The sequence below is a fragment of the Bacidia gigantensis genome (genome assembly GCF_019456465.1).
Source record: "Bacidia gigantensis strain McMullin 20006 chromosome Unknown contig_255, whole genome shotgun sequence".
NCBI lineage: Eukaryota > Fungi > Ascomycota > Lecanoromycetes > Lecanorales > Ramalinaceae > Bacidia > Bacidia gigantensis.
Window position 1 is genome coordinate 270,461 of NW_025408605.1, and position 17,937 is coordinate 288,397.

General features: G+C 39.9%; 4 protein-coding genes across 4 annotated transcripts; all 4 read left to right on the plus strand.

Annotated features, from left to right (window-relative positions):
- Positions 1–41: 41 nt before the first annotated feature.
- KY384_006829 (uncharacterized protein) lies at positions 42–1,416 on the plus strand (the record flags this gene model as incomplete). The annotated part of the gene is made up of 2 exons (XM_044815322.1): positions 42–75; positions 398–1,416. 2 exons carry the CDS (start codon positions 42–44, stop codon positions 1,414–1,416), a joined length of 1,053 nt encoding a protein of 350 aa, XP_044667196.1.
- A 501-nt stretch (positions 1,417–1,917) lies between these two features.
- KY384_006830 (uncharacterized protein) lies at positions 1,918–3,409 on the plus strand (the record flags this gene model as incomplete). Its single annotated transcript, XM_044815323.1, has 4 exons — positions 1,918–1,987; positions 2,036–2,205; positions 2,264–2,376; positions 2,431–3,409. The coding sequence occupies 4 exons, from the start codon at positions 1,918–1,920 to the stop codon at positions 3,407–3,409; spliced, it is 1,332 nt and encodes a 443-aa protein (XP_044667197.1).
- A 2,537-nt stretch (positions 3,410–5,946) lies between these two features.
- KY384_006831 (uncharacterized protein) lies at positions 5,947–7,638 on the plus strand (the record flags this gene model as incomplete). The annotated part of the gene is made up of 2 exons (XM_044815324.1): positions 5,947–6,280; positions 6,356–7,638. 2 exons carry the CDS (start codon positions 5,947–5,949, stop codon positions 7,636–7,638), a joined length of 1,617 nt encoding a protein of 538 aa, XP_044667198.1.
- A 1,122-nt stretch (positions 7,639–8,760) lies between these two features.
- KY384_006832 (uncharacterized protein) lies at positions 8,761–11,730 on the plus strand (the record flags this gene model as incomplete). The annotated part of the gene is made up of 3 exons (XM_044815325.1): positions 8,761–9,142; positions 9,194–9,434; positions 9,492–11,730. 3 exons carry the CDS (start codon positions 8,761–8,763, stop codon positions 11,728–11,730), a joined length of 2,862 nt encoding a protein of 953 aa, XP_044667199.1.
- Between the last annotated feature and the right edge of the window lie 6,207 nt (positions 11,731–17,937).

Here is a 17,937-nt window from a genome sequence, read left to right on the forward strand (position 1 = left end):
TGGGAGTGGCCAGCTACTCGGTTTGTGTCTGAAAGCCTAAGATGGCGACCGCGGACACAGCTCCCCGGCCACATGGTACGTTCCATCCCAGGTGTCGTCTAACAGATGGAGAAGAAGAACGAGGTTACGCTTGGATCTCAGGCTGACGGATCTTAAAGACAGACATACACGTCGTCGTCCCTTCGCAAATTGGATGAAGAGGCTAGCCAGCCTCAAAAATTCTTCCAATTCAAGCACCCCTGGAGCGAGCAAATGGAGCCAGCAGTCTCCGTATGGAAAAAGCAAGAAGGCTAACGCAGCAAACAAAAGCCCTTACAAAACCCATGAAAAGCCTTTCTTAGATCCTCCGGTACCGCCTGGAGCGAATGGTCACCTTTCCTTTCATACTCCCCCTCAGGTCAGAGCATGAGCTATACTTCCCAAACTCAAAGCAAGACTTCTCTACCAGTTTCTGCGGATGGTCAGGGTGCGCCAACGATTGGAAACAAGTCCATAGCGCCTACAGTGTCGACAAACCCTGATACGGTCAACTCAGATGCGGCTCCTTCAAAGGCGGGCACCTCAGCTAACATTGGCTGTGGAGTCAGTTCAAGCGGTGTCGGCGGTGGAGAAGGAAGTACATTCTCCTCTCCTGCGCCTTCAATTCGCTCAATGACCACTACATTGACCACAATGCAATCTGCGGCACCGTCTACCCTCCTTGCAGCACCCAATCAAGGGCATCATGGAGGCGGAGCTTCCTCCGCAAATCACAATCACCAACCCTCAGCAGCTTCTCACTTCTCGCACCAGTTCCCGACCACACCTGTCTCTGCAATACCTGCACATCTTAACCAACACGTCACTGAACGTCATCCAAACACCTACAGTTCCGCAACAGCGAACAATCTGCTGAGCGACAATGCGTCGGTAATGACTCTTGCGTCTTCTTCGAAACGCCGACGCAGAAACTCAACAGACACAAATGCGTCTGTACGAGCTCTGGCCCCTTCTTCTGTGTATGGAGGAAGTAAAGAATCTTTACCACTGAGTGTGTTAAGCTCTAATGTCAATGATCAGGCGAGCATCACCACTCACCACCAAGGAAGACAAGTCAGCGTCAGTCTTGCAAATACAGAGCGAGCGAGTGTCTACTCGTCTTCAGGAATAGCGCCTGCCCTACCGAGTGAACGAAATAGCTATTATGCAGCCAAAGTCAGCCAAGGGGACGGAGGAAGTGTTCGCAGCGGGCGCATTGGCCACAGCCGCAATGACAGTATTACGAAGAGCATCAGTGGCCTTGGCGCTGCAGACAGCCCGGTCAATAGCCCTCGTGAGGCCCCAGGAACAGGCAGATTAAGCCGACGCAATTCAGGGAAGACTGAGGCAACGGATATACACACAGATGATGATGACCAGTCTTCCATTAAGAGATGAAATGGATAGATAGAAGATGGCGTTCCGATGAGACATAGGAGGCTGCATAATGACTGTGCGATGACCAGGGAAAATTCGGTTCCCTGAAAGCTGCGAAAATGAAGGGCGTCATGGCTCGAATGGAGTATCGGTACTGGACATAGGCAGACTTCAGTCTTGCAGGCAGTGACTTGATACACCAGGAGTGAACAAATATTACTCAAAGATGGAAACGACTTTCTACGTAATCTTTCACCATTTTGCAGTCAACCCCTCTGCGCGATTCGTAGTGATGCCTAAACAACATCCTAGGTAGTGCTAAGCTTAATCCCACGCGTCATGACTGCTCCCTAAAGTAAGACACATCTCCGGTTTTGGTAGCAATATGTCGTTTAGCACTACAACACGCAGCGAAAGTGTCGAACTGTTCCGTGGCCCTCTGTCTACATTCGGGAATGGCAGACATATGAAAAGCCGTACCTTGTTTAAATGAATATCGACAACTGACCACCAGCTATAATAATGGAGCGAAGGGACGAGTCTCTGTCGCCGCCACCTTTCAAAAAGCGAAAACAAGAATCAACCACAACCAGTACGTGGTCGTCAAAATTATCTCGTAAATTCTAACTATCAATCTAAGATCACGCCGTCAATAAATTTTTCACACCTACGTCGAAAAAAGCTCCAGAATCGTTGACATGGCGCACTGTCCATGAGAGTCTCTTGTTGGGCAGATATGCGCCTCCTCAAAACGAAAACGAGCCACCTAAGCAGCCTGAAAAAAGGCGTAAAATTGCCCTGTTTGATCTCGTATGATGGCTCCCCTGCTTAGCTAGGATACTTGAAAGCTGAAGGGATCCGTGATTAGGATTCAACCCTTGTATTGACGTCTTCTGGCAATATCTACTCCAAGGACGCTAGCGATTGGAAATGGTGGCATATCAGTGTGCCGAGTTCAATCAAGCGACTCTACGAGGATGGGTGGGCTCCTTAAATTCGGTCTGCTGCTCCGTCTGACTAGCTAATTGTGAACAGATACCAAGTTGTCATAATTAGCAATCAAGGTCGTCTGTCACTCAAGTCCGACCTAAAGACCGCTAAAGCTGATCAACGGACTCTTTCGACATTCAAAGCCAAGATCAGTGCGATACTGGGCCACTTTGATTTTCCCATCACCTTTTTTGCCGCCACTTCTCGCGATGTCTACCGCAAACCTCGGGTAGGCATGTGGAATGAAGTTCTCGAGGAACTTGACCTAGACGAGAGGAATGATGGAGTAATCGTTGACGAGTGTTTCTTTGTAGGTGATGCTGGAGGCCGAGCTGCGACAGTGAGCCAGAAGGCAGATCATGCCAGCTCAGATCGCGATTTCGCTACGAACTTGGGGGTGAAGTTTTCAACACCGGAAGAATACTTTCTAAATGAAGAGCCGAGACCGTACGTCAGACATTTTGAGCCGTCTGACTACCTGACGGAGGCTTCTACGTCTACAGATAGCACGCCGATAGCCTTCGAGAAGAAGAATCCACTAGATATCGTGATCCTGTGCGGCAGCCCAGGGGGTGGTAAATCGACATTCTATTTCACAAAATTAAGACCACTAGGCTATGAAAGGGCCAACCAGGATACGCTCAAAACGCGAGAAAAATGCGTTGTAGCCGCGAGGAAAATGTTGGATGAAAGGCTGTCCGTGGCAGTAGACAACACCAATGCAGACACAGAGGTACGGGCGGTATGGGTAAAGCTCGCGAGAGAATATGGCGTCCCTGTTCGATGTGTGTACTTTACGGCGCCTGTAAGGCTCTGTGAGCATAATGATACTGTGAGAGCACTAGCAGGGGAGCACTTCAATCCGGAGAAGAGGGTCATTCTACCGCATTCAGCATTTGCGGGGTTCCGGGCACGATTCAAACCTCCGAATGTCAAAGAGGGGTTCGAGGATATCGTCCGAGCTGACTTCCAGTTCAAAGGCGACGAGGAGGCGAGAAAGGTCTGGTGTCGATATTGGATCTGAGAATGGGGGCTAAAATGACCTCACTTCGGACGTGAGCGATACCATCCTGTACGTTTAGACTTCAAAGCGTGGTATACGAGAAGATGTTCACTGGAGTAATGCAACGTTCTCCACTCCACCTTAGGCTCTTTCGACATGTGAACAGACGATGCATCATCGCAAGCGCAGCATTCGCGCGGACTGTGTCTTTCCCCGCAGAGGGGAGCGATGATTGCTGCATTTATCCCATCATAGTCTCTGTCAAAGCAGAAGCAGAGCAAAAAGAAGGTTCAACTTTTACAGACCAAGAAACAGCATACACGCTCATTCAGATCGGACCGTCTCCAACTCACATCCGCATATGTAGCACATCATAGGGACCCCAACAATAGCTGCTGTTCATCATCGGAACGCGACGTGAAAGGCTGGCCTGATTGAGAGCTATTCAGATACTGCGCTTGCCCTACCTCTTTGATCAACTTGATGATGGTGATTACGCTTCGCGGTTCGCCACGCTTTATATAACCTTCTTATCAACAAAATCGGATTCCATCGCATGTCGCGGTACCGAAGATATACGATTGGACCACATGCTAGCCAGCAGGGCATTACGAAGGGCGAGAGGCCGTCGCTTGTATGCAAGATAAACGACAGATGGTCTGCATAAGTGCACAATGTTTATTTATGACAAAGGCTGGTGCTTATGCACCCCAAACTTTCTTCTGCATTTCTTCTCCACCAGGCCGCACGCCGGGCTCCACATTGCTGTGGCTAGATAGCCATTGGATCGCGAGAGGAAAGGCAAAGAGCTTTGACGTCCTCTTTGCTTGGAGGTCTCGCGAGAGAGGTGAACAAGAACCAGAGTCGAAGGAAGAGCATTGTAACCTCACACATGTTGACTTACGTCCCATGTCCCCGTCCACAAAGAGGGATCTGTCAGACTCGCATGGCTGCAGGGGAACCAAAGGGAAGGACAGAGGCGGTCGCCAGGCCTAACACAAGCGGTGGCTTGATCGCCGAGAAGCCTCGCTCCGACTTTTTTCTGACAAGGATGCTCGTTTTAGCACCTTGGCCCCATGCCCACCTCATCGAAGGGAAGAATCTGATTTGCTCTTATCGATCTGCCGAAAAAACATGCAGACGACGGCAGGGATTTGCCGGTTGCCACAAGCCGTGGCTACCGTCCGGCTCGTCTCCAGGCTGATGGACCCGTTGAGTGCTGGCTTCTACTCACCGTGTCACCAAAAGAAACCCAGGAAATATGTTGCGGAGAATGATCAACTCCTTGCTGCCGCGACTGCAAAGCTGACAGTTTGCGAAAGGGAATACCTGCTCCCTTGCTCGTAAGCCAACAAAAACCTCCTCGTATCCTTGAAAGTACGGAGGAAAGGCAGCAAATCAAACCGGTTGTGGTGTGCTGGCTGGGACTAAAAAGGTGCCAAAAGAGACGGGTTTTTTCTACGTGGAGCGCATTCATGCGTCGCAATTGATTTTGCTTTCTCATGCTCTGTCCTGTTTTATTCTCGGATCTGCCATGTTTTAACAGGCTAAATGCATCAGCCCCTCAGAGTTGTCCTCACACCTACCACAGCGACGCCTAAGGGGTATATTGGGGACGTCAAAAATGAGGGGAAGTATGGGGTATTTCTCCGTTCGTTAAGTCTGACATCGATCGAGAGACTTCCAATCGGCCATCCAAAGAAATTTTCACGTTGCGTCAGAGACAGATCCTATATGACTGATCACAAGTTGGTAAACGGCAGAGCATCTGGGCTCGTCAGGAACAGGGAAAGTTGAGACGGCAGGGCGGCGACTTCGCGCGTGAAATGACATTTAGGCCTGGATGATGGTTGTCGTCCCTGTCCCTAGTCTAGTCTCTAGCGTTTCCTAGGACCCCCGATGGGCTTGAGGCCAATAGGAAGGATCGCTGTAAAGCCATCCATGCTTGCCAAAGTTGCCTTAGCACGACCTCTAGACACTAAAGAGTCCACTAGATGAACCGGCCACAAGCACCACCGTTAGGCCAGTAGTTGAAGCGTAATAGTGTGAGAAAGATCTAAAAATCCTATATCCCACCTCTTATAGATTGCTTCTCACCCACTTACCCTCATTATCTGCACCGGATTCTCGTGTCCCTGTTGTCAACCGAGCCCACTGGCCTGGCAGATCGCCCAAGAGGTACTCCGACGCGTGGTCTCGCCCAATTTGGTACTCGCCACGATATTTGGAATCTCAACTGAGCAGGCCACCCCACAGTTTGGTACATCATCCTCGTTTTCACCCTCCAAAAGCAGACATCACGAGACTCGTACGAGAATGACCATGTGTTTCAGAATCAATTGGTGGGATCGCGAGACTAACATCTCTGCCGTATTATAGTAGTCTGCCGAATCTCAACACCGCTGCCCGTTCGTTGCACCAAATCTACGTTCTAGGCGAAGTGTCGGGCGTACCTTCCCGCCTCAGCATCGACAACTCATTTCTGCCCAACACTTCGCATTATGAACGCGTCTCGGTAAACACTCTGGCTGCCTTAAAAACATCAAGCTTGCGCCATCATGAAGGAACTCAGAGAATTGAAACTGCCCGGCATGGTCGAAGAGCGACGCAAACGAGAGAGCGCAGGTTCAATGGACTCTCCCACAATCAACCATAGCCACCAAACGTCGCAGTCCTCATCAACCATGTGTGATACGCCATCACCAACGTTTTCGCGCGGTCAATATGGGTTCCCCAGCACTCCGTCTTCCTTGCCCTCTTCGCCGACCATGCACGACTCTAGCGATTATGGCTCCGGCAAGCGGCCGCTGACTGAGGTCAAGGAAGAACCGCAAGAGAAAGATGAAGATAGCGAGATGATTGACAGCTTTAGACACGACGGAGACAATGGAGGTACGAATGAAGCCCACGGCAAAAGCCTGCGCTGGGCAATGTCTTCATACTGGTGGCACGGCTAATGAACAACAGATGGACGTTACCCAGCAAAGCTCTCGTCGCCGGCATGGACCTTTGATGACGGAGAGATTATGCGCGACGCGGATGATGGTCGTGATGATGCCTCGCTTGATGGTGAATACCTTCGTCAGGGTCATGTAAAGCGACAACGACCAGACTCATCCTCACTAAGCGGCTTAGCATCGAAGATGGGCTCTCGGATGCCTTCTTTTTCGCGCAAATGGAGGTCAAGGCAGGTTTCGCCATCATTCATCATCCCGCCTTTGTCAAGAGAGCCCAGCATGTCACGGTCACGTGCAAATTCCACACGAGCCCCGTCCATTGCTAGCGCACACCACAATGCGGCCCCGCCTACACCCGCAGCAAGCACCAGACATGACCCTTTCGATGCAGCCGTTGGTCAGACTCGCGATAGTATCATCGAGGACGAAGAAACTCAAGACCAAGGAAAGCCAACGACACCTCTTCTACCACCGCTCATAACGGAGCATCTCAATCGTCAGCGGGAAGAGACTACACAGTCGCCTTTGCAGTCACCCTCCGTCGCCGAGCCTAGCGCATCCTCAGTCATTAACAGTCCTCTTGCTCCCCCTCAAACACCCCAGGTCCCGGCTTTGCCCTCGCCTCCCTTATCGACCAAGCCTTCGACCGCCTCCTTTCACCGTCGGCCATACAACATCCCAATCGTACCCACATCGGAGATACCACCAATAGCAATCAGTAATCCTCCGGCAGACAAATGGTCCGATGCTCTTGGTCATGCCAACTTCACTATCTACCCTGAGCCTTATACACCCAAGCACATCGACTTAGGGGCATGTAAAACCTTACGGGCAGATTGGCACATGGCCAGGCACAATTTTGCTACGCACTTGATGCGTGTTGGTGAAAATGCAGGTCCTACTTCAGATATCCACCGACTTACCAACGAGAAATGGGCAGAGATTGACGCGACATGGAAATCCACAATCGCCTCCTGCGTTGATCAACTCGGGCCTCAGGAACAAGTTGACCCTGTATCTCCTCAGCAGAGCGGGTCTATCGGACGGGAGCTTGCAAAAACACCTCCTCCTTTGAAGATGCCCGCGCTCTACGGTCCGAATAGTGACGGCAAGTTTCCCAAAGTGGGTGACCGAGGCATCGTGGGACCCATGGAGGTGGGTCCAATCCGAGTAGAAGTAAAGGAGCAGCAGGCTCGTGAGAGACAAGAAAAGAAGAAGAGAAAGTTGGGAAGTTACATCAAAGACTGGCTCAACGGCGTTCGCATGTTTGGCAAAGGTCAAGAGGCCGATTGACTCGATCATATGATACCCCACTGTATACCTACCTCCACCGAGGACCACGACTTCATGATTCTGACGACGACACGACATATGCACATAATACAGCTTATGCACCCACTAGAGACACTCATTACGAACTTTCGCATTGGCATGCGCTCAAGAATGATTCATCACAATCCTTTGGCATTTTATTTTGACAAGACTCAAATCGACGATCATTTAAAGTAACGAATTCCCTTAGCATCTATGTCCCAGAGTTGGCTCGGGAAATGCATCACGACCAGCGCCGGCGCAACCGATACATAGCCTGGGGAGAAAGGGAGGATATCAAGAACAAGGAATCCCACAACGGGCATGCGATACATATAGGTTGGCGCACAAATAGGAAAAGGACGAAAGGGCGCCGCAAGGCAACAGGAACACAATACCCAGCATAACGATTTTCGCTTTGTATCTTGCTTTTGATTGTGAATAGAGGGGGTGCATCAAGCTTTTAGGCTTTTATTAGAGAGGATAGAAGGAAGAGGCCATGGGAGATGGCGGAGGAACTTTAGAGGGTTATGCTGGCTATTGCTTGGTCATGTCTATGTACTTGCTCAAAGCTGAGGCAGAACGTGACACTGCTGAGAACTGCCGTGCAATGGCTTCAACGTGGCACGAAGGCAAAATGGCTAGACTAGCTACTCAAGAATACATTAATTCCTCCTATCAAGTCTTCCACAGGCTGTTGTTTGCCCCCTTGTCTGCCCTTCTCTTCGTGGTGGTTCACTATAAGGCCCCCTGAGCTATTCCGAATGAGGGGCATGTGCAAACCTTATTTGTAGCTGACAAAACGTCGGTGATTTGAGAAATCTCTAGAATGAGACACCCTGATGTGCAGTTACCACGAGCTTCTAACGGAATACCGACGTCTCAAGGGGCGAAGCTGATTTGATGAAGCCTGAAAGGCAACCTGCGGTGAATGTCGAAGTATAAGCAGGGAGCCGGTGTACGTCATAGTTCTACATCCCGGATGATGGCAAATAGAGATATAATCAGGTCTCAATACGAGTAGGTGCTTGCGTAAAAGCTGTATACATTTGCAGCGCAGTGTTTGCATGACGCCCATGCCAGCATTTGATCACTTTGATCAGTATGGCAGAATTCATTGCGGCAGTGAGCTTGGCGTCCAGCATCGCTCAACTCACCGATTTCAGTATCAAGGTAGTGAAACGTCTGAACGAGTTCATGCGAGATGTTGAGGGCCTCCCGCAGTGTTTCCAGCATATGGCGAACCAATTACCAATCATGATAGGCATCGTCGAGAAATTGCACAAACGAGCGGACAAACAAGAATTCAGCAACGAAACCGAGGAACGCCTGAAATGCCTTTTTGGTGGCTTGGAGAAAGAGCTCAAAGCTCTGGATGATCTTCTTGGCAAAATAAAGCCATCTGCCCAGGCTTCAACATGGGAGAAGGGGCTCAAGGCTATGAAAAGCCTGAAAGCCCAGAGAACAGTCGAAAACTACGCTTCAAGTATTCAGAGATACCAATAAACCTTGGCGAACTTCCAAGGAGATCATCAAGCGGATCAATTGGACTACGTCAAGGCGCAGACAGATCAGATCATGTCACTTCTTAGTTCTTCTTACGACCAGAAGCTAGCAATCCAATCCATGGTTCCGGCCATGACGAGAAAGCCAATTTGGATGCTTGACTTTGATCCTGACGAAGATTTCATTGGTCGTGAAGATATCATGAACGAAATTGAGCAGCGATTCCAAGCTATGGCTAAACGAGTAGCTGTTGCAGGTATTGGTGGAATCGGGTGCGTATCTTGAATCCTTCTCATCCTCCATGCTTAGATGGCTGAGTTCTTGGCCAGTAAATCCCGCGTAGCTATCGAGTACTGCTATCAGAAACGGCGACAAGAAAGTCCGATGGATGTATTCTGGGTCCACGGAGCGACCAGGAGCAAATTTGAAACGGCGTATCGGAAGATCGCCAGACTCCTGGGCTTATCCTGCCACGATGATAACGACGTTGATGTGCTTCAAAGGGTCCAAGATCACCTCAGCGAAAACCTAGATCGTCCGTGGGTTATGGTTGTAGATAACGCTGACAGCCATGACCAGTGGCTGCTATACAAGCAGAACGATAGAAAAATACCGAAAGTATTGATTGATTACCTCCCGCGGTGCTCTCATGGGAGGATCCTAATCACGACTCGAGACAGCCAGCTCGGTTACAAGCTTACAGAAGCAAAGACGAATCCAATTCACATTCGCAGATTTGGTCCCCAAGAAGCGTGCAAACTATTCAAAGCAAAGCATCCTGGTAGCATTACTCTCAGCAATGACGACTTGAGTGAGCTTACAGAGGCACTGGAGTATTTGCCGCTCACTATCACTCAAGCCGCGGCGTATCTCAATCAGATTGAGATGACTGCTAGCGAGTACTTGTCTGACTTCAGGGCTGGTTCGTCCGACATTCCCGAACTTTTGACTGAGAGCGTCGATGATCCGAGTCGAGATCGCGAGACTTCAAATTCTGTATTTCAGACTTGGCGACTATCTTTCGAGCAAATATCCAAACAAAGTCCACGAGCAGCTGAGATACTGTCTATGATGGCGATGCTCGATCGACAAGAGATATTTCAGGACCTTCTTCGGAAAGATGATGAATCCCTCATCCAATTCAAAGGAGCCATTTCAAAACTCAAGGCATTTTCCTTTATCAAAGAGGTTGGGAAGCCCCCCAAATTCAGTATGCACCGACTGGTACAGCTTTCCACTCAAAGATGGATGGAAGCACGTGGCGAGCTGAAAGTCTATGAAGAGAAAGCTTTGGCTACAGTATCGTCTGTCTGTCCCATATCAGCAGACTACGAAGATTGGGCGGCATTCTCGGAGCTTAAACCTCATATCAATGCCGTTCTTGAATACAAAGTGAACGCTAGGCAGGCTCTAATCGATCGCGCGCGCATTCTTCATGGCTTTGGCCACTATCTGATGTTACAAGGCCAAGAAAGCGCGGCCTCAGAGCTGCTTGAGGAGGCATGGGCTATTCGGCGGGAACATCTAGGATACGATCACGAGGCGACTCTTACAACTATGGGCGTTCTTGGAGTCAGCTATAGCATGCGAGGCAAAGATTTCTGGCGCAAAGCTCAAGACATTCAGCTCCACGTGTTGGACTTGTCCCGGCGAACCCTAGGCGAGAATCATCGCCTGGCATTGAAAAGTGAGTCCCGTCTAGCCATTACCTATAATAAGGAAGGCAAACATCAGCGATCCAAGGAACTACACGTCCAGATTCTTCAAAAGATGAAGACAATACTTGGAGAAGACGACCTGGATACCCTCAAAGAGATGTCGTGTCTCATGTTCATCTTCAATCGATTGAAGCAGTGGCGCGAAGCCGAGGACGTAGGCTTGGTTGCCTACCGTTTGCGAAGCAAGGTACTCGGCGAAACACACCCCGATACCGTCACTATTATGGCTCAGCTGTGCATCGTATATAATGCTCAACGTCGATGGGAGGAAGCTGCCAGACTTGAGCGGAAAGTGCTCCAATTGAGGCTCGATACTCTCGGTGCGGAGCATCCGAAATCACTCAGTTCGATGGAAAGCCTTGCTCGTAGCCTCGTTTACCAGAAAGGTCAATCTGAGGCTGACTCGCTTCTGAGCCACGTCCTTGACGTCCGGACACGCATGCTCGGGCCACAACACCGTCTCACTTATACCGTATCATCCCAGTTGAAGCGTCTAAGACAGACAGGACAACTGCGAGCCATCAGGCCTCCACCTTCATCCTCATCGTCCTTTGGAGGTAGGCCAGGACATTCCTTGGGTGGGTCAGCCGAAAGTATCCCTACAATCTCGCTGGTAGAATCACGGGAAGATACTCAAGGCCAGCTTGACGATGGTAGGCAGGGAGGTCAAGAAGCTCCTAATCCGGGAAGCGCAAGTCTACACCAACATGGAGATGGAGTGAGCGGTCATCAGCAAAGACAGACTTGGGGTAGCAGTCCGCCTCCTCCATACACAGAACGGGCACTGAGCAATAACTGGAGGGGTAGATCGGGCAGTCGTAGTCCAAGGCCAGGTCACAATCAACATTGAGACTCACGAGGACTAATGCTCACCATCGAAAAGGAGAGGTTCTTCGAGTGAGACAATTTGGGGAGTAATTTCCCCAGTATATGCTAAATGACCAGCGCCAAAATGCAGCTCTCAGTCTCACGACAGGTCGACTTCCAGCCATTCAGTCATCACACAAAGGCTGTCTGGTATGGTCGGCTTCACTATCCGGACACGTTCGCAAGGTCTGCAGACTCGCAGAACCAGACAATATCAAGAGCGGCTAGAGATCGAGATTCAGACTCAAACGCAGGGACTGTCATCGGACATTGAGAGGCTACACGACCAAAAGATTCTGACTTTGCGACCAACCCGGTGCCATGACAGCTCGACGTCCGAAGGTTGTGCTAGCTCAAGCTCATCACCCTCCGTTCAGGTCTGGTGTCTCTCATTCTGCTGTGACTTGCATCATATCAGTTCACAACTGGGGCCCCGGTGTTAGGGGCCCGGCCCGCCCCCCTACTTCTGCGCTCGCGTATTTACGGTATGCAAATGATCTTGTAGGGCTTGGCATGCGGGAAGTTTTTACCCTCTTCTAAAAACCTATTAAATTTGTTAGCAACTATTAAATATTATAACTATCTCCTAGTATAAACTTATATTTATCTATATTTATAAAAATTAATCTTGCTATTTTTATTATATTTAGTTTTTTAGTATTATAATAGTTGCTATTTAGGCTAGTAAGGGCAAGAAATATATTTTTTTAATAACTCTATAAAACCCTCTTCTCCTTTTTATTACTTTCCTTTAAAAGCTCTTTCTAAGAAGACTCTTTTTCTTAAAAAGAACATTAGTCCTATTATTATTAAAGTAAAAAAAATATATAAAACAAAGTAGAAAGTATAGAAAAAAAAGCTTATAATAATTATAAGCTCTTTTAGGATTAATATAGATAAGCTATAGCTATTTTTTTAATTAAATATTAATAAAATAATAAAGAATAACTAATTTAAAATAATTAAATTCCTTTTTAAAAAATATAATTATTTTTTTTAAAAAAAAGCAGTAGAATAACTAGTATTATATAGATATAAATTTTAAAAATAAGCTCTAATCTAAGCTTTATAAGTATAATTTAATTGCTAATTTATAAAGGCTTTATAAAGTTTAAAATAGAAAGATTATATAGAATAACTATATTAATAAAATTAAAAAAAATAAGCTTAATATTTAATATTTAATCTTAAAGGTCGCTATTATATAGAAGGAGTATTTACTTAAAAAGCTTTTTTCTATATATATTAAGATTTGCTATAGCTTTAAAAATTATTAAAATCTTATATTAAATAAATTTAATAAATAGCTTAATATAATTAAGTTTATAATTATTATATTTTATAATAATACTATTAAAAATATAGCAAAAAAACTTAAAGTATCTATATATTATTATAAAAATCTAACTTTACTTCTTTTTTTTTCTTCTTTTTACTTCTTCTATAAATTCTAAGACTTTTATTAATATTAATATAGGGAATTAGCCTATACTTAGTATGCTAAAGCAATATAAAACCTAGATAAAAATATAAGTTATATATTTGGATATAGTATAGAAAAATAATAAAAATATTAGTCTTATTATTACTAATATTATTAAAAAATAATAATATATAAACTCTTAATATAATAATTTCTATAGGACTTACTATATCTATAATACTTAGTATCTTCTACTTATAGTAAATATTAAGAAAAAAATCTAAATATAGCAAATCTTTGCTAATAAAACTAATATTATATATTTTTTTTTCTAACTTTTTAATAGCTTATTTTTTATAAAAAAATAAAAGAAAACTCTTATTAAAAATAAAAAGATTATATAAGAAAATATTGAATAATAATATATTAAAATAGAATTTAAAACTAAATAGTAATAATTTAATAATAATTTATAGTATTTTAATAGTAATTAATACTAAAAGAAAAAAAAAGAAATTAAAAAAGTAATAAAGCTAATTTATAGAAAACTAGTATTATTATTATTAAATATAAATAAATATATAAATAACTTAATTAATATAAATATTTTTATAATAAACTCTCCTACTTATTTATAATAATAATTATTTTTAATATTAATAGTAATATTATATTTAGCTATAATTTTAACTTTTTATTTTTTAATTTATTTTTTCCTATTTTTTTTTAATATTTATCCTAGCTAGCAATCCTTTTTATATATTTACTTTTATAAACCTAATAAATAATTATAAAAGATCCTTTAGTCTTATTACTTTATTAAAATATAAAGCTAAAATAATAAAAGTTTTCTAAGGTTTAAAAATAACTAATATACTTAAGTATAAAAATATTATTATTACTGCTATTAAAATAATTAATAGTTCTATATAAATAAATAAATATTTATAGAAAATTTTAAATCTATTATCTAAAATTATAAGACTAATATGCTAGCTCCTTGCTAGCGATTATAATAGAAGATATAGAGTGTAAATAGGCTTATAGTAATATATAAGAACTAATTATTATAGAACTATTTATAAGAGCTAATATCTTCTATAAGAAGTTTTACCCTATTTATTAAGGCAGACAAAAGACTTTTTAGTAGGCTTAGCTTACTAAGCCTTTTTTACCCTAGCTCCTATAAACCTTTTTAGCGCCTATAAATAGCTAGTAGCTAATAGTTGCCTCCCCGCTTATATACTAGTCTTTAGTACATAAAGGTAAAGCGGAAATAGGTTATAGATTATTTTATAAAAGTTTATTAAAAACTTTTTAAACTTTTAAAAGTAAAGGGAAAAAAAAGAGTTTTTTATTATTATATATTATTATAGCGCAAGTATTAATATATAGTAGTAGTAGTATTATATACTTAATATTCTTATTATTATATAAATAATAAGAGGTTAAGCTAATAAAATTATAGAATAATACTCTACTATTAGGTAGCTAGTACTATTACCTTTATAATAAAAAATTATTATTATATTTATTTTCTTTCTCTAGTAATTTTAATAGCTATTTTTTATAAGCTTTATTATTATAAATATAACTATTAGTTAACCGCTAGTATAGATTTAATATTCTTAAAGACTTTATTTTATAAATTATTACCTTATTAGCTTATAGCTAGTATTTTATTTTAATTATTTATAAAAATAACTATATTATAACTAATACTATTATTACCTGCCCTATCTGCCTTTATTATTATAAATTACGCTAGCTTAGCGCTAGCGCGAGTTTAATAAAAATAGAGTATTATAACCTTTTATATACTACTTGCTTAACTAATAATAGTAGCCTTAATTATAATTATAATTTTAATATTTATATTATATATAAATATAACTATTATAGTAGCGATTACTACCTAGTAATAAGTATTAAGCGCTAATATACTGCTAGCACTAATAAATATAGTTTGTTAAAAAGTTTTAAAACTAGGTTTAAAATATAATAAACTATTAATATATTGCTAGTTACTTTTAAAAAAGAATTTAACGCTATATTAATAAAGTTTTTAAAAAATATTAAGCTTAGTATAAAGCTAATAGCCTTACCCTAGTAATAGTAATAATACTTTAAGTATAGGCAGCTTATTAGTAGGAGGAGATTAAAAAGTTAATAAAAGAGATAAAATTAATAAAAAAAAGGTTAAAGATAATTGTATATAAGTATAATTCTATATATATAGAATGCGACTCTATATAATGCTACTTTATATAGTATTAAAATATAAATCCCCCTACTACTATTATAATACTAGTATTTATAGATTTAAAAGGAAGAAAACTATAAGTTTATAACTAATTATAAGATAGATACTAGTGCTAGCGCAGAGCTAGCGGCTATTAAAGACAAGGATAATAATAATAAAAGTATAGAAAATACAAGGGGTATTATAGTATATAAAGAAAGTAAAGTAAATTATATCCGCTAGCTTTTTACTAGTATTAATAAATAAAACAATATTAAGCTCTAGCTTAAATAATAGCAATAATATTAGTAGTAGTAAAAAGGAGAATAAAGAAGAAAAAAATAGTAATAAGCTAGTAGGTAGGCTTTTCCTTTTAAGCTTATATATATTTATATTTTTAGTAGTATAATCCTATTAACTATATTACTTATAAGGTAAGTATTAAAAGTTTAAAATAATAATAAAGTAATCTTATTAATAAAGTACTTATATTAATATATTACTAGTAATTAGAAATTATCTTTTATTAGGCTAGTTTTAATATCTAATTATAAATAGTTTTTAAAGTTAGAATTTTTAGCTTATATACTAGGGCGCTTTTTAATCTATATTAGACTTTAGTTTAATAGTAATATTTAAATATTAGCTTAATATATCTTTATTTATTAGTTTAAAAAGATAGTACCTAACTATATTTAGTTATTAATAATCTAATTGCCTTCTACTATTTCTATTATTAATATATTAGTTTAACTTAAAAGTAATATTACCTTTTAGATATAAATATTCTTTATTTATTTTTCTTCCTTTTTCTTTTTTTAATTATAAGCTATTATAGGTATTTTCTAATCTATAAGTTAAAGGGCGCTTTCTAATCTATTGCTCTTACTTTCTCCTTAGCTAATAATACTAATAGAATAGCTATAAATAAAAATAATATTTTATAAATAATTTAAGAAATAAAATATATAAAGAATAATAGTTAAGTATAAAAGCTTAGCTTAATATATATTATATATATTAACTAGCTTATAAAATATTATTATAATTATTTCTACTTATATATTACTTGCTTTTTAAACTTTTTTTAAAGATTTACTATAATATTTAATTTTTTATTTAATAGCTACTAGTTGTAATTAATACTTTAACCTATTTATTTTATCTTATATTAAACTTTATTTTTATTTTTAACCTTATCTATTACCTTTTTAATTTCCTATATCTTTTTATTATTAACTAGCTTTAGTTTTTATATAAATACTATTTTAGTACTATTTTAATAAGTATAAAATTTAAGTAATAATATATAGAATATAGAATAGATCTAATATATTAAAAGTAAAATTAAGTAGTATACTTATACTTTAATTTTATTTTTAATTCTAAATAGTCTAATAAATTTTAAATAAAGCTTCTTACTTAGATATTTCTATTTAATGTTTTTAGTATTTAATATAATTAAGTCCTTTATATAATACTTTTTTAAAGTATACTTCTAATTATAATACTTAGCTTAGCTTTTATTAGTAATATGCTAGCACTTAGCTATTTAGTCGTATAGTAGTTATAAATATTTAATATATTTATTTATAATAAATACCTTTTTTTAAGGGAATTATCTTTAATTTCTTAGTATATTTCAAGGTAATAATTATATTTAAGCTTAAAAAGTATTATACCTATACTGCTATAATAGCTATTTATATATATATACTTAGCTATAAAAATAGTTTTACCTAATTATTATATTCTTTATTAATAAAACTCCTTAAATAATACTTTAGTATTTAGTTTTAGTACTTTATCTATTTATTTATCTATAAGTAAAAAATAATACTAAGCTGCCTATAGATTTTTACCGCGTAGTATAGAGATAACTAGAATATATTTATAAATAAAAAGCTATAATTGCTTACTATTCTATTAAGCATACTATATTATAAAATAACTTTTTAAAAAAAACTTCTACTAGTAAAGCGCTATTAATCTTTTTTATTATTAATATATACTTAGCTATTTTAGTATAATAGTCTACTACTACTAAAATAGCATTATAGATACCATTTCTATACTTGCTAGGAGGTAAGCTAGTAATAAAATCTATAGTAATTTTTTTCTATAGACTATAAAACTTTAAAAGGGGTTAGAGTATATTATAGGGACAATAGTATAGTACTTTAATATACTAGCAAATATTATAGGATTTAATATATTTATTAATTTAGGCTACTAAGCCCTTTTAATAATACTTTCTAGCTAATAATTCTTTTATTTTATTAGCTTTAAAATAACCTACTAGCGGATTATTATAGTATTTACTAATAAATTCCTTTTATATAGTATTATCCCTAGGAATATAAAGGCATTTATTATATTTTAATAAGCTTTTAAAATCTAAAGCTTATATAGTATTAATTTAATAATATTATAATAATATATTTTAACTAATTTTAAATTTATTTATTTAAGTATCTTTAATCTAAAGTTTATTAATTAAAAATTTTATTAGCTATTATATATCT